The 16,083-nt window shown below is 37.8% G+C and overlaps 1 protein-coding gene across 2 annotated transcripts in view; it reads left to right on the forward strand.

Moving 5' to 3' along the window:
* The window catches only part of VCAN (versican), a 138,984-nt gene that overhangs the window by 59,840 nt on the left and 63,061 nt on the right, over nt 1-16,083 (forward strand). The window contains exon 7 of one of the 2 annotated variants that reach the window (XM_007487345.3): nt 1,526-4,600. The exons of the other annotated variant lie outside the window; for it this stretch is intronic. Coding sequence (XP_007487407.2) covers nt 1,526-4,600 — 3,075 coding nt within the window. The remainder of the gene's footprint in view (nt 1-1,525; nt 4,601-16,083) is intronic. 2 annotated transcript variants of the gene reach the window in all.

The raw sequence follows: 16,083 nt of genomic DNA on the forward strand, positions 1-16,083 counted from the left end.
CAAAAGAAAACAATTCACTTTCAACTTGCTTAAAAAGACTGGTATTTTCATGTCTTAATAAGGGAAATGAATAGTAATTTGTAATATGATTCCAATAATGCTTAAACAGAGATTTGTTTAAATGGCTTTGCAGATTGCTTTTTTATAACAAAAATCATGATTCTATAGTTTTGCAATGCACAGGAGGAAATAACCAATGAAACCATGTGGCCCATATATACTGAAGAACCTATTACAATTCCATCCCATGGCATAGAAGACAGGCTACATTCATTGTTAAGCTTTGACAGACACTATCAAAATGTGTTTATTTTTATAAAATGGTATTGGGACTATCACAAGGTAAACCCAATGATATTCTAGCTGGTATCACTGAGAGAAGTGTTCTTTAAAGCCGCTAGACCTTCACTCTACAAGACGTATTATAGTCTACAGTAGTCTTATAAGAGCACCCTGACGACTAGTTCAAGTTCCAACTTTTCCAAATTCAAATGTCCTTATTTACCTTAAAGCTATGGAGTCCTGTGTCAAATATTACTTCTGCATTTGTACACTGCATTCATTTGGACAGTTCAATCAATTGCTGGTAAAACTCGAGGCACTGCAATATAGCATTTTATGATGATGTGTTACTTTCTGTTGCCTAAACACACTCTTACTGCTGCTCGAGATTTCTTTTGGTGATTTGTAATTATAGGCTGAAAATATACCATGTGGGTATTCCACTTCCTGTTCTACATTTGTGTTTTATGCTAAAGTCAGCCTGGAAATAGCCCCCATGAGTGTGACTATGACTGAGTGCAGAACAGAGGTAGAGATGTAACAAAAGCCAGGCAAAATGTTCCAGAGACATTTTACTAACATGTAAGAAGACCATTTATAAGACCATGCTTCGGTTCAAAGGAAGATGAAGATAAATGTTTAAACACCTGGGATACACTAAAAAGTCTTTATTTAAAAAAAAAAACAACTTCATATCCTGTTTTTATCAAAATCTCCAGATTATGGACAATCTAGCTATTTAGTAGTAACTCAATTACATTTGATGTGGCTTTTTGTTTTTCAGTAATCTTAGACACTCCCCCTCCCAGGAGGCTCCATGCTGCCTGCAAAATTCTCTCAGCTTGGGCCACAGGGTGGGAGATTGTACAAAGCCTGAGCCCAAAAATTTAACCTAACTCTGGCAAGATCACTCAAAATTTTCTAGCTAGATGTTCAGTTACTGTTGTTTCTAACACATGTTTGCAAAATTTTTGAGAGCTCCTAATTATTTAAAATCATAAAATTATCAATTTTTCTTAACCTGGTCATACATACAGGGACCACAAAACTCATCCTTTGCCAAATGAAACAATGATTGATTTGTGAACACTGAATATTCATCTGCATGATTGATTACTTGTCTTTGGACTCCCTGGGGTGTAGTTTTTAGTTCCCCTTACCCCAAATACCGGACGGGCAAACATAAACCCTGTTTAAAAAATCAGTGGCTTATCTAATTTGCTCTTTGAAATTATCTTTCTAGCTAAACAGAACATATCAGAGACTACAACCATCCAATTGAATATCCCTGTGGAAACTGAACCACCCAATTTGTCCAAGGAACCACAAATAATACCAATCCAAGCTACACCTGGCATCCCTTTAATCACCGAATTACCTGTCACTCAATCAAATATCCCCCCTATGGGGGAAATAGTGAATATTGAACAGAAAGTCACAGTTTTTCCATATGGAGAGACTAAGAAGAAGTTCGAAGAGGCCACAATTCAACCTGAGGCTACCGTAGGCAGCTCAACAGCTGGAAGTAGAGATAGTTTGTGGTATACAGAATATCCATTATCTGTATCAGGACCCCTTGAGAAATCAGATACATCTGAAATTGAAGAAGGAATTTCTTTATCACAACCAACTTCCTCAGAGAATGGAGTGGTCCACAATGCCACTGAATTGTGGGAAAAGAACACAGAAGATACTCAAACACAAGAGGTAATTACCCAAACTGAAGAAATTGAAGTGGGACCCTTGGTAACATATCTAGAAACTTCAGGGCATACTCCAGTGAAGGAGTCCTCTACACATGAGTCTCTGACCCTCTCCACTAAAATAACCATGGGAAATAAAATTGAAAAAGATTCAACAAATGATTTTATTTCTGGGTCAGGTCCTACAGATCTCTATGAATTCCCTACAAGAGAAGATGAAGAACAAACACATACTATTAAGCCTGATCAGAACAGCTTTCCTTTCAGCCAAATTCCAGAAGTGGTTACAGTATCAAAGATCTCAGAAGAGAGTAACCTTACTTTGACGGAGTACACCGTATCAATCCCAACAGTCACAGGAACCTTAACTGTAACCCTGCCTGCCAAGGAAGGCTCATCCACAGACAGCTGGGAGGAGACACAAACCAGTGGCAGGATTACTGAAGACATTTCTGGTCAACGTGTGTCCATGCCTTTGCCATTAGAAAATCAGACAGAAGTAACATTTTTTGCTCCTTCCCCTGATCTTACTTCACCACAGGGATTAGTTGAGGGAACACCTACACTTATTTATCCTGATCAACAAACAGAAGATGGAGAAAGGGAACAAGTGGCAAAACCAGAAGCAACTACAGTCCATCATGCAATTGAAGAAACAGAGAAAAGCATGACCAAAGATCCATTTTATGGAGGAATAAAGGAAGAAGAATTCTCTGGAATGAAGCCTTTCCCATCTTCTCCAGAGAAAACTGATGTCACAGAATCCACTGATGAAATGACCAAGTATTTTGATGCTTCTATGACAACCACAGTCAGAACAAAGATAAGTGTTGAAAAAGATATTGAAGGCAAGTTTATAAGTACACCAGTGAACTTAGAAACAGTTGGCCCTCCTATTACAACAAAGATGGAAGAAAATAAAACCAAAGTTCATTCCACAGGCAGCACTTTAAATCTTGAGGTAGTCACTGTATCCAAATGGCCACTGCATGAAGATAACATAACCTCTAAGCTTTTGACATCAACAGAGCATATGGGTACTACCATATTGCCCACTGCCTTACTTACAACTGAAAAAGTAGAACAAATTTCACGTTTTGAGGAACCTGGAAGAGATAAAACTTCTGAGCATTTTGAAACTGGAAAAACTTTTCCTGTTACAACAGACGTTACTCAGAGACCAATGGTGGAGTTCACAGAAGAATTGCGGGAAGACGAAGAGGAGTTCACAGAGAGTTCTTATTCAATTCCTAAAACTGGAATTGAAACAGAGCCAACTGCCAAATATTCTCCCACAGAAGAAGTTCCCTCTAGCACTGGAACTGATAGGCATGTTGTTGATAAGACCAAAGAAGGGAGTGCTTTTGAGGAAAGGCTAGAACTGGATACACCAGAGCCAGTAACTACTGTCCCTCAATTTACACAAACTATATATGGGGAAGTACCAGTATTTGTTAGTCATAGTAGCAGCACCCTAGAGCCTCCTGCTCATGTAGATGCTACACAAACAGTTTTGTTAATTCCGAAGCCAGAATGGGAAGTCTTTACACCTTCTGTTTCATCAGAAGGTAAAGCTACCCAAGATGTGCACTTGGTTGATCAGACTCCTTTTGAAGCAACTCATTCTCTAGAGACCATTCAAACAATAAGCAAAACCATACAAGTAACTCCTGTCTCTGAGAAAGAAAAACCTACTGAGTATCCAGGGTTTTCCACTGGTTTTGTAGCCACTACTTCTTCAGAGTTACTGATAACTCCACCAGCTGAAGATACTGATGAAGGTGACTTTGATGGATCAGCATATCCAACCTCTGAAGATGAATTGGTGACAGATTCTAAGCAAGTTACAGTCTTTAAAACTACTGCTGGATCAAGAGAGCATAGTGCATCATATCCACATTATATTTCTGTGACTGAGCACAAAGTGAAGACTGAAGTGGAAATAGTGACAGCAGCTACTACATCTGAAGGGCACTTAAGTCCAAGACCAGAACAAGAACCTGAAAGAAAGGCTAGCAGTCCTTCAACTTGGGAATCCAGAACACCTTTGAGCTCATTCACTACTGAAGGTGTACCTCAGAGTACACAGGAAATGACTGCTCAGGAAAAAGAGCAAACATCTCAAGATTATACAGAGCTTGGCTCAGGATTATTGGAAAGGCCCAAAGGCACAGAAACAGTAGCACTCACTGCAGTTCCAACAGTGAAAATAACAGTGCCAAGTGATGCAACTACTCTCTTCAGTCCACTGGACAAAATTCACTCCACTTCAACCTCTAAGTCCTTTGTTACAAAAGATAAGCCACCGATAATTGATGGGGAACCCGGTGAGGAAACAACCAGTGACTTGGTAATAATTGATGAATCAACCTATCATAGTACACCTACCCCCCTTGAAGACTTAGTAACTAAAGAATTGGAAACAGATATTGATAGAGAATATTTTACAACCTCAAGTGCTTCTTCCATTGCCCAGACAACAAGACAACCTGCAACTGAGGAAGGCAAAGATGCATTAGTATCTCAGGAAGTTTCTACTTCAGAGCCTCAGGCAAGGGAAACAATCCATCCAGATATAAATGTATTTATTATTACAGTCACAGGCAACAAGACAGGTAAGTCTATCCTTTCTAGACATGCCATTCAAGGCAATCAGCATTTTTACCATGACAGTTATTTTTTGAAACACCAACATATCAGATGCTGCCATTAGAAGATAACTGGAGTGTGAAATGTGTTATGAAAATTATATTTTAGTTTACATATAATTGCACTAAGTGGTATGTGGGAAGGCGGTACTAGAATATTGGAGGAATATTTGATAACATTTGATTTTGAAAGTCATAAGAAACTCGCTTTGTCATCTAATATAACCAAATCATCTATTATACATCATTTCAGAACATGTGGAACCAAGTGTTTTAATTTCAATGTCCTTCCATCATTACTACTTAAGTGTAGCATTTAGACTGTGTTAACATTCCATTAGTCTGTAATTATTAACATCAGCACTCACAGTGTGGACAGCTAAAAAAGTGTTGGAACCTCATGGAGCATACATACAAAGGTAGAATCTGGAACTCATTGCAGAATTTTCTTTGGGGGGATTTTGCAGGTTTGTTGTAATCAGTTTTGGTTCGTATCATTAAGCACTACATAGAAATTGTGGTTTAAACATTCTTTTTAATGCTAGTTCAACACATTTTTTTAGCTGATGTCCTTGTGTCTCTGTATGTAGCTTTTTATTCAATGGGTATACAGAACAGAAATAGATACAGTACTGACCTTTTAAAATGTTATACTTTTTATTTATGATCAGTAACAAATAACCTAAACTAGGTAGTCTGGTGGTGATTTTAATGCTTCATTAGATTCCTAAATAACCTGGGATCCAAATGGTAACATAGAACATTTAAATTTTAATTGCCTTCTCCCGTGTATATTTGTAACATCTTTAAGTCTACTTGATTATATTTTTTCTCTCTGAAATAAGTCTTTAAAAGCCATTCTATTGATTAATACTTACAAATCCAATTACTGAAAGGAGGCATTCTCATTGAAAGAAGAGTATGTCATAACATTTACATTCAATAATGGAATTGTGAGTGTACTACACATATGGCTCAATAGAGTGGTCCAGGTTTCTTTAGATCAGGGAAGTTATGAGGTTATAGATAAAAAGACTTGACAATAAGCGAAGATAATTATGAACACTTCTGCATTGACTAGAAGATTATTGTCATTTACTGGAATATCATGCTTAGTAGGAGCTTTGCATTCTAACTATTTGGAGATGTTGATCATAGTGGTTGTTTTCTTAGTAGTAAAACTTTCCTTACAAAGTGACTAGTGTTCCCAACTGGGTCAAATGAGTGGTAACTAAAATAATGGGTCAGCTATTTGTTTACATAGAAACCTCAAGCAGAAATATTTCAAAACTCCTGGAAACTGTCCATTCATTTCCATATGTCTTCTATAAGAGATAAGTATACATAAATATAAATAATCCTTTTCTGAAGTGAAACTTGTGGAATTTATGTGTGTGTGTGTGTGTGTGTGTGTGTGTGTGTTTGAGACTACATCTGTGTATATACTACATCTATTACTCTATCTGGAGAGAGACAGAAAGATAGAGAGAATGCTTTGGAATTAATCATTATTTTTAGAATGATATTAATCTGAATTTTCTCTCCTATATGTTTTTGTGCTCTTAGGTTGACTTAGGTCAATAAGCATTTGTTAAGAGATTACAATGTGCCAGGCCTTGACTAAATTCGAGGAATACACATACAAGCAGAAAGACAGTCCCCCCACCTTGATAATGGAGAAAGACAACATAGAAAAGCAAGCTAAAAAAATGTGTTTCTGGGTTGGGGAAAAGAAGGTACTTGATCTGAAGCTATGGTGAAATTGAAAGAATGTGGAGTGCAGACTGGATAGGAAAGAAGACATGGCTTTCTTGGCCTTTCCTTGAATAGATGTTTTGGGAGGAATTGGTCAATCAGGAGAAATTATAGGACAGAAGATACTGCAGAGCGATGAGCCTAAGAGTAAAGTGAACTTCCAGGATGGAGAACTTTTTTTAGCATGGAAGAAAAAGTCCAGAGTCAGAATAATAATTAATGGACATTTTTTTAGAGTAGTTTCTGTCATTACTGCTAATGCTTTGATTTTTCTCTGATGAATGACATTTTAAAGGGAACAAGAATAGGAAATATGACTTTTGGCTAAGGATCATCAAGCTTATTCCTGTTCCCCTTAACTATGTTCTCTTGACTGCCCCTTCATTATTTGTGATAAAGGGTTGTTATATGAGTGAAAGAATCTGGCTATGGGGTTGGGTCAGGGAGGGGGATGGGAAGCTAAACTTTATCATCTAATTCATGGCCTCAAAAGATATATAGATTCCCCCTACTTAATTTATAGTACTAATTTTCAAATGTATACTTTAAGTCAGACAATTGACATGGTGTGGGTAGAAAGATGGGATCAGAATCAGGAAGACCTAAGGCTCAAATTCTGCCTGAAACACAGAATAACTGTGTGACTCTAGGCAGGTAACTTAACATCTTAGTGTCCTTAGGCCATTCTCCAAGACTGTAAATTTCAAAACAGGTGCTAACCTGCATTGGGAAATGGATTTCCCTTCTTTAACTAAATTACAAGACTGGAACAAAACAAACAAAAGGCCCTTTAAGTTAAGGTAAAAATGTATTTCATTTGACAATCTTAAACTTGTGATGGAAGACAAGATTACAAAATGGGGAGAAAAAAAACATTTCCTCTTACAGAAAGATCTTAAGGCAAGAGATAAAAGGGGAGGCGGAATAGCATGTTTGAGCATCCCAGTCAGCCCTGAGGCAGCTCATAGAAAAAGGTGAGGATTTATAATTGAATAGTAATTGAACTGAGCATCCTGAAGGATTCAAGCCTAGGAAAAGAGTAATAGTAATTTGCTCAAAAAGGCAAAAAAAATTTTCTGAAAATAGCCTTGAGACATTAGCTCAAAAAAACAAAACAAAACAAAACAACAACAACAAAAAAAACCCAACCAAACAACCCACTGGGAAAAGGAGCACCTGGTAACCATAACCCGGATGAATACCTCATTGACCAGTTTCTTTTCCTGAATCTGCTCTTCTCCTTAAAATAGAGCAGGGATCTTTTGTTGAGAAGAGAGAGTTTATTCACATATATTCATTTATTTGGTTAAAGTTCCTCTTTTTTCTGAGATAATTGTTTAGCCATACCAATCTTTGACATATAAATAGCTCTAAAGCAGATATAAAATGAATGATCTTATGAAGGATACAATTTCTTTGTACAGAAGGAAAAGTCTTAAGTAGATATGGAAATTGATATGGATGGGGAGGTATGTGTACCATTTCAAAAAACAGATTTAATAAAAAAACTGAAAAAAGAGAGCATTTTCCAGACCCAAGATCTCCTCATAGGACAGTGAATTGTACTCAGCTTTGTAGAAATCCATACTGTTTTAATGCATCTTAATAGGCAGCAACACGGCACTATACACGAATGATACTGCACTGTGGAATTTGTCATTTTTCATTGCTTTAGTCAGTCCTACCAATCTTATTTTTTCAGTGCCATGAAAGAAAACATGCTACTTGTGACACTTTTATGTTACCCTTACCCCAGTGGATCATAATAACAAGTTGGGTGCTGGTGCTGGGGCTGGAGGGGAACTGTGGTTAGCAGCTCAAAAGGCTGAGGGAACTTTTCAGCTCATAAAACTTTTATGAGCTGAAAAATGCTACAGGGGGTGTTTAACAGAGGTTCAGGGGTTACTGAAAACATGACTTCTGTCTATTGCAAGAGTAATTTGCACACCTGCATTCTGAGAAAGTATTGAAAGGTTCTCTTTGTGAACATACATGAAGGTCAGTAACCAGAGCCTGTTTCTAGGGTCAGTCCCATTCTTTATGGAAGGAGTTTTGGAATAATACATCTTGGAATGGCAAGTCAGCACAGAAATTCCTGCCTTCCCCCCCACCCCCCATAATGCATTGCTGTAGATCACACATTTATTGTAGATCATATATTTAAATGTATTGATGATCATCATCATAATGTAGAGAGGTCTTAATTACAAATATAAAAACAGCCAGGATAATAGAATTCTGAAGTTATTATAAAGGCAATGGGAAGTTGTTAGTAGCACTTGACACAGGGGTTATTTACTAACAATCTCATCTCCAATGGAATTTTACTCAGTAAGAAATGAGAGAAAGTAAGATGACCAAGACCACAAGTCACTGAGTGCTTGTGCATACATGTACACACATAGACAAATGTGTGCTAATACCCTCGTTCTCTCGGTATATTTGGCTGTATATAGTTCTAGCTAGAGATTTATTTATTTGCACACTGATTTACATATTTACATGTGTTTGTATGTACATAGGACTCAGGAAGACTTGGGTCCAAGTTACATTTGTACTGATGGCTGTAGAACCAAATGCAAGTTCCTTAACCTTGCATTGCCCCAGTCAAGTTTTCTGAAATTAATTTATTAATTTCAGTCTGTATTGATTAAAAGAGTTCTCATGCCAAAGAAATCACTGACCTGGACAAATACAACACATGTATGTATTTGTATACATGTTTATGTATAAAGCATATATGACTATATACATTTTATATGTATATATTAATTTGTTGGAATAAAATATATTTTATAATAAAGAATGTGTAGGTGTGTGGACATCTACTCTGATTTGGTCTTTGGTTATCTTTTGATACCTGCAGTCTTTTGCTCAGCAAAATTCCTTTAAAAAAGACATTGGTTTCCATGAAGTCATGCAAGATGAGAGAAGATATTGGTGTACACAATTCATTCAATAGTTTTGAGGAATTTGCCCAGTTGCTAGACACTGAGTTCAGCTGAATTGGTTATTAATCCTCAGTGATTTCTTAGTTATTGATTACAAATTTGTGAGTAGTGTCAAAATTATCAAATGAATTTTACAGAGACAATCTGATTCTACTAAAAAGCATCCATTTACTTGTGTTGTTGAAGTACTTGTTTCCATCACAAATTAGGGTCCTTCATGTGTGTTCAATCATCCTCATTTTTTCCCCTTTATAAAGGCAATAGTTAAAAAAATGGCTTTATCTTTTAAATTGTATTGCCTGCTAATTGTTTCCTTGAAGGCTGACAGGCTCAGAACTCTTAGTCTAATAATGACTCAAAGGAAGGTCACTCTTGTCTTTATTGACCTCTTTATTGAAGAATAATGAGTTGGAAAGCAATTTATATCATTGAGAACTAGATATGGGGTGGTGACTTTACTGGGTTCATCATAGGTATCAGGCTATTAACAAGAACAGAGACAGGAAATATGCAGATTTAGTTTTCAATAAAACCAAATATATATGTGGTTAAACCAAATATATGCTGTTAAAGAGTGGTGACATTTCAAGATAGTTTTACCTGTCCTATTGATGTACATATTTTGGATAGAAAATTGCATGTATGAAAACTTTTCCCAGATGGCTTATTGGTATAATTGCTTATAAGAGTCAGGAATAATTTTCCTCTGATGAATACCTTGTACATTTTGGTTCCTGTACCCTAACAATGCATTTTTTCTTTTTCTGACATTGTGGCTTTTGGAATTTGGTTCAGAAATAGAATAGAAAGTAACATCAACTGAAGGTTTCCTCTTCAGAGAAAAGAACAGAAAATGTTTGGGTTTGTATCAATATTTAAGCATTGAATTGTGTGGTCTAATTTTTAAAAATAATAGTTACATGAGCCAGCCTTGTAAGACTCAAATAATGCTTATGTCTTCTGAATTGATATAGAATGATATTTTTTAACCATGAAGGGCATTTTTATCCAAAAAAAATGAAGTGATGAGGCAATGTGACATACTAGATAGCATCCTGTTGTTAGATTCAAGAAAACTCAAGTTCCAACCTTGCCACTAACACCAGCAACAACAACAGCAAGTATAGTTTCGTTCTTTTGAAAAGGTTTTTCCTTATCCTTTGGAAAGAGACCCAATGATATTATTGGAGGTTTTTTTGGGGGGTGTAGCTTTTCTTCCTTCCTTCCTTCCTTCCTTCCTTCCTTCCTTCCTTCCTTCCTTCCTTCCTTCCTTCCTTCCTTCCTTCCTTCCTTCCTTCCTTCCTTCCTTCCTTCCTTCCTTCCTTCCTTCCTTCCTTCCTTCCTTCCTTCCTTCCTTCCTTCCTTCCTTCCTTTTTTTTTTTGAGGTGAGAGGACAGAGAAAAATATAAGGCTGTATAATTAAGTACAAATCATGAGGCAGAGAGATCTATTAGAATTTGGAGATAGGAGATATCAATATGTGTAGCAATAGGTTTATGGACTTGAAGTCAGTCTTTGAAAAATACATACAGATTGGTATAAAGAGGAGGAAATGATTGATAGTGTGCTCCCCAGTCTGGATCTACAAACACATCTCTGGTTCTTCTCAAGTCTAGTTGTCAGATGGGACAATCAAAGCTTTAGTCTTTACCAGCTGCTTCCCAGGAGGGTTATGGGAAAAGGGAGAGCATGTGTTCTGAATCTCAATATTTGCTGAGCCTTCCTGCATTTTTTGCTTAGGGACAGTCTCTCTATTATAGTGATGACAAACCTTTTATAGATGGAGTGCCAGGCCCCACCCTCAAACCACCCCCAGACCAAGTGCCATGTCTGCTCCCCTAACAGAGACCCGTGCCATGTCTGCTCCCCTAACAGAGACCCCATGCCATGCCCTTCCCCCTGACCAAGTTCCTGGCATTCTCCCCCCCCCCCCCCCCCCCCCCCCCCCCCCCGCCCTTTACTTCACACAGAGGAGGTGGAAAGCACTCCTATTGGGCTACTGGGGAGAGGGATAGGTTGAAGTGAAGAATGTTCCTAGCAAGTATAGAATGGAGGAGGGTAGTAGCCCTAGCACTCTGCTCCCCTTCATCTCTGCTTCCTGTGAGCTGCCCACCTTACCCCAGACAGGGGAGGGAGGAGGTACTCCCATTGGGCTTCTGAGCAGAAGGATGGGTAATGGGAAAAAAATGTCATCAGGCACAGTGGAGAGGTGGAAGGGAGCAGCTCTACCCGAGTCCCTCTGCTTTTCTAGTAATGAATTCTGGAGGCGGGGGGGTGGGGTGGGGGGACCATGCGGAGTGGGGTGCTGGTGAGGGTGGCTGCATGTCCACAGAGGGTGCTCTCAGTGCCATCTTTGGCACCTGTGCCATAATTTTGCGATCACTACTCTATTACTTCCAGGTTCAAATAAGAAAATCCTCTTTTTTACTTTTAAAACTCCTTACAATCTGACCCCTCTCTACTTTTCCAATCTTCTTAGACGTTATTCCCCTTCTACATACTCTAAAATGCAATGACACTGTTCTTCTGGTTCTTCTTTGCATATGCCATTCCATCTCCTAACTTTATGCTTTTATATTCACTTTCCCCCTTGATTGGGAGGCTTTGCTCCCTCACCTATTCCCCTTAACTTCCCTGATTCCCTTCAAGACTCAGCTTAAATCTCATTTCATAAGGAGGTCATTCCTGTTTCCCTTGACTCCTCTCTGTGCCTTGTCTTTGAAATCTTCTTCCACTTATAGTATATATAAACACACATACACACATATATGTACAAGGCTATTAACGTTGTTTTCCCATTGTAATATGATTTCTTGAGAACAGGGGTGGTATTTTTGCCTAGCACGTTGTAAGCCCTTAATAAATGGGAGTTGGCCAAATGACAGAGCCCGAAATAAGTACTCCTACACCCATGACCTAGAAAGTCCTATTGAATATATAGTAAAAGAGCCACTTTCCCTTACCTTTTAATCTAGTTAGTCATTACAATGGAATTAAACAAGTCTAAGCAACCAGTCTGGATGCTGTCCCTAAGAAAGCCATGCTTCTACCTGGGATCAGTCTGCAAAGGAATGACTTGAGCGTAATTTTCCTGTACTCTATGACGCTGCCACCTTATACTTGTTAAAAGTTTTTAACTCTTCAAAGTCCTTTTACATCTCCTCTTACAGTTCATTATTTTGCACTAATGAAGTAACTGACCTAGAACTTCTTCAGAGGGTGCTTAAACTTAATAATCCTTTCAAAGCTTAATTATATCTTAAGGCAAACAAAAACAAAATCCCCAAGGCTTTGTATGAACAGGTAGATCTAGAGTTTTGTCTCCCTTCTGATTTGCAGGGGGGCCTCAACAAGTTCTTAATTTCTCTGTCAGAAGTGTTGCTTCTAAAATGGGTGTAATGGCTATAATTATAGAGGAAGGTCAGGCTCTGAAACGGCTCTCAACAGGAAGGCGGCTTCTCCACATTTCACTGGGAGTGAGAACCAAGGCCATCTTTTGGGGTTGGTAGGATTAGAGCTAAGCACATTGTGTATTAATGACAATCCCACTCCAGGTGAGATTTGCCTTAAAGGAAAAAATTGGTCATCAAAGGGGAGAAGTAGAGGGAAGGATATAGTCCTCATTCCTCTTGATGATTTGAAGTGTATGAGAGTGGAAGGGCAAGGATTGTGTAGGAGCCATGTGTTTTTTCCCGTATCGATTTACAGAGCAATCTCTTTTTCTCATCCAAGCCTTCTGAATCCCCTGCTCATGACAGGGGCTGGGGAAAAGTCTAGTAGGAACACAGAAGGAACAATGAGTATAATTTTTTCCAACCCCTTCATTTTACAAATGAGGAAACTGATCCCCAAAGAGATTGTCATTATCCCATCTTCATGTCGTGTAGGTAGTAAATGGCCAAGACCATATTTAAACTCAGATTCTTCCTAAAGCTAGTGTTCTTTCCTTCATATTACATGACTACCCAGGTTAAAAGATTTTCACTATGATTTCAACATAGAATCCTCAAAGAGTAAAGGTGGCAGGACAGAGTATCTGGGAATCAAGAGGAATAATAACAATATAGATAATGATAATAAATCTAACACTTGGGCATCTTAGGTGGCATATTGGATACATATTGGATTCCAGACCTGGAGTCTGGAAGACTCATCTTGGGGAGTCAGACATTTGTTAGCTTTATGACCCTACGTAAGGCACTTAACCTTTTTTACCTCAGTTTCTTATTTATAAAATGAGCTGGAAAAGGAAATGATAAACCATTCCAGTATCTTTGCCAAGAAGACCCCAAATGACTGAAATGTCTGGAAAACAACAAAACTAACATTTATGTAGGGCTTTACATATTCATTTGTTCCTTACAACAACCCTATATGATAGGAGCTATTATGAACCCCATTTTATAAATGAGGAAACTGAGACTTAATGAAATTAAATGATTATTGGGTCACAAAGCTATGTAGGCAACAGATGTCAGATTTTAATTTCAAGGTTCTTGGTTCCAAGTTCAGCTGTCTATCCACTAAGCCATTTGGATCTTGATTCTGAGAGAGATTAACTATGAGACTCTGGGCAAGTCACTTAACATGAATGCCTCAAACATTTCTCTAAAACAATACATTTTGCAGAGAAGGACCTGATGTATAACTAGGGCTCCCATTTTACAAATGAAATCACTGGTCAAGTCCAAAAAACAAACAATAATACTGAAGATAATTGTTATTTTGGCTCTTTGTTTACCCCCAATTATCAGATATTTTTCCTCTTGTTCCTTCCCCACTGGGAAAAACCCCCAAAATAAAACAAATGAAACTAAACAATACATTAAACTGTCTTTACAATTATTCAGTCAAGCAAAACAAGTTTCCATCTGCTGAAGCAAAAGTCCTCAAAAGATTTCTTGTTACAGTAAGCTGAGTATTATTGTTGTTTTAGCTAATAAGCTCAAACCATAAAAAATGTCACACTCTATTGACAGGAATCTTTTAATTCCATTTTAATTTAAAGTATTTCTATAAATTTAGGCCAATTTTCTCTTATTCTGGTTCCTGTGAAAATGAGTAACTCATATAAGACCCTTGACTGAATGTTTGTTGACTCAAACAGTATAATTGGTTGGATACCTTTTTTGAAAAATTTTTAGCACTTACTTTCTACCTTAGTATCAACTCTAAGACAAAAGAGGGCTAAAGAATCAGGGTTAAATGATTTGCTCAGGGTCACACAGCTAGGAAGTGCATTAGGCCATATTTGAACCCAAGTCCTTTCAATTCCAGGCCTGGTATTCTATTCACTGTGCTACCTAGCTGCAAACCCCCCCCCCCCCCTTTAAAAAAAAATAATCCTAATTTTAAGCTGAACTCTTTGGAATAGAAAAATCTAGGTCCTGCTTTGCACCAATTATATAACTAAAAGTAATCGTTAAAAAGAATTGAATTTTCTGCCACCAAAATTCAAACCAAATTTAATTAGCAACAGCAGTCATTTAATAATACCTTGTCAATGTCTCAGCTCATTATCGTATCACGTTTTATCAGTATGATGAGACATTTTGCATAGAAATCCGTTCTGACTGTGATCTAAAATAAATTCAAATACAGTTTTGATTTGAGAAGATCCAAATGTAAAATTCATTAGTTTTGCTCTGTATGCCTCATATATGTAAAAAGTCTCTTTTTGCCTTTGATAGCTATCCATTTCATTTCTATTAGAGAATGATTCTTTTTCTCATTTCTTTATAAATTTCCACAAGAATGCATACACGTATATTGTCTGTCTTTTCTTTGTTGTCAAAGAAACTTTTCAGCTCTTGACACAGGGGTTACATTCTTCTTTCTTAATAGCTCTTAGATCATTCATTTGCCTTATGAATAAACAAGATATTTATAGGTTCAGTGCCATTTTTAGGATTTCTTGTGGGAGCACACACACACACACACACACACACACACCAAAAAAACACTGATTAAGGCAATATGGCATAGGAGATGAAGAGTTGGGCTCAGCATCATGAAGACCTGTGTTCAAATTCTACCTCTGCCAAAAGTTTAAGGACCTTGGACGAGTCACTTACTTCTCCTTATCCCAGACAACTCTAAAACTCTAAATTGAAACATAGCTGCTGATCTTTGCTGATAAAGATAATTTCCACATTGGAAACTGATTGCCCCCATAAAATTAAGTCTGTGGCAACAAAAAAGAATACACTGTGACACTGATATATGTAAAATATCAGGTGAAGACCAAGCATACCTGCATATTTATGTACACACATGCATACATACTTACACAGGGTCTGGATTATGCATTTGTTAAGTGCTTACTATATGCCAGGCATTGTGCTTTGCTCTGGGGATACAAATAGAAGCAATCAAGATAGCCCTTGCTCTCAAGAGACCTACATTTTAATGGAATACAGCCATATATAATGGAGAACCGGCAAGGGGGAGGTGAGGAAGAAGGAGGAAGGAGGTTACCTGGGCTTGGGGCATGGTGAGGAGACTATCTTGAAATCCCAAAGTCTCCCAGAGGTCCAGGTCTTTATGTGATAAGATGACTAAGCCCAGGGAGCCAAGCATAGAGTCCAAGTTTCTGGTGGGGAGGTAGTGGTAGGGAAAGAGGTTCATGGTAAGGAGAAGACCAGGCAGTGACCAGTTGGTGCTATAAGGGACATAAAGTGAATCTCTGCTCTCAAAGTCGATTTGAGAAGGGAAGGCAAAAAAAGTAGTTAACTAGGAATGGTA

Source organism: Monodelphis domestica, chromosome 3 (assembly GCF_027887165.1).
Source record: "Monodelphis domestica isolate mMonDom1 chromosome 3, mMonDom1.pri, whole genome shotgun sequence".
NCBI lineage: Eukaryota > Metazoa > Chordata > Mammalia > Didelphimorphia > Didelphidae > Monodelphis > Monodelphis domestica.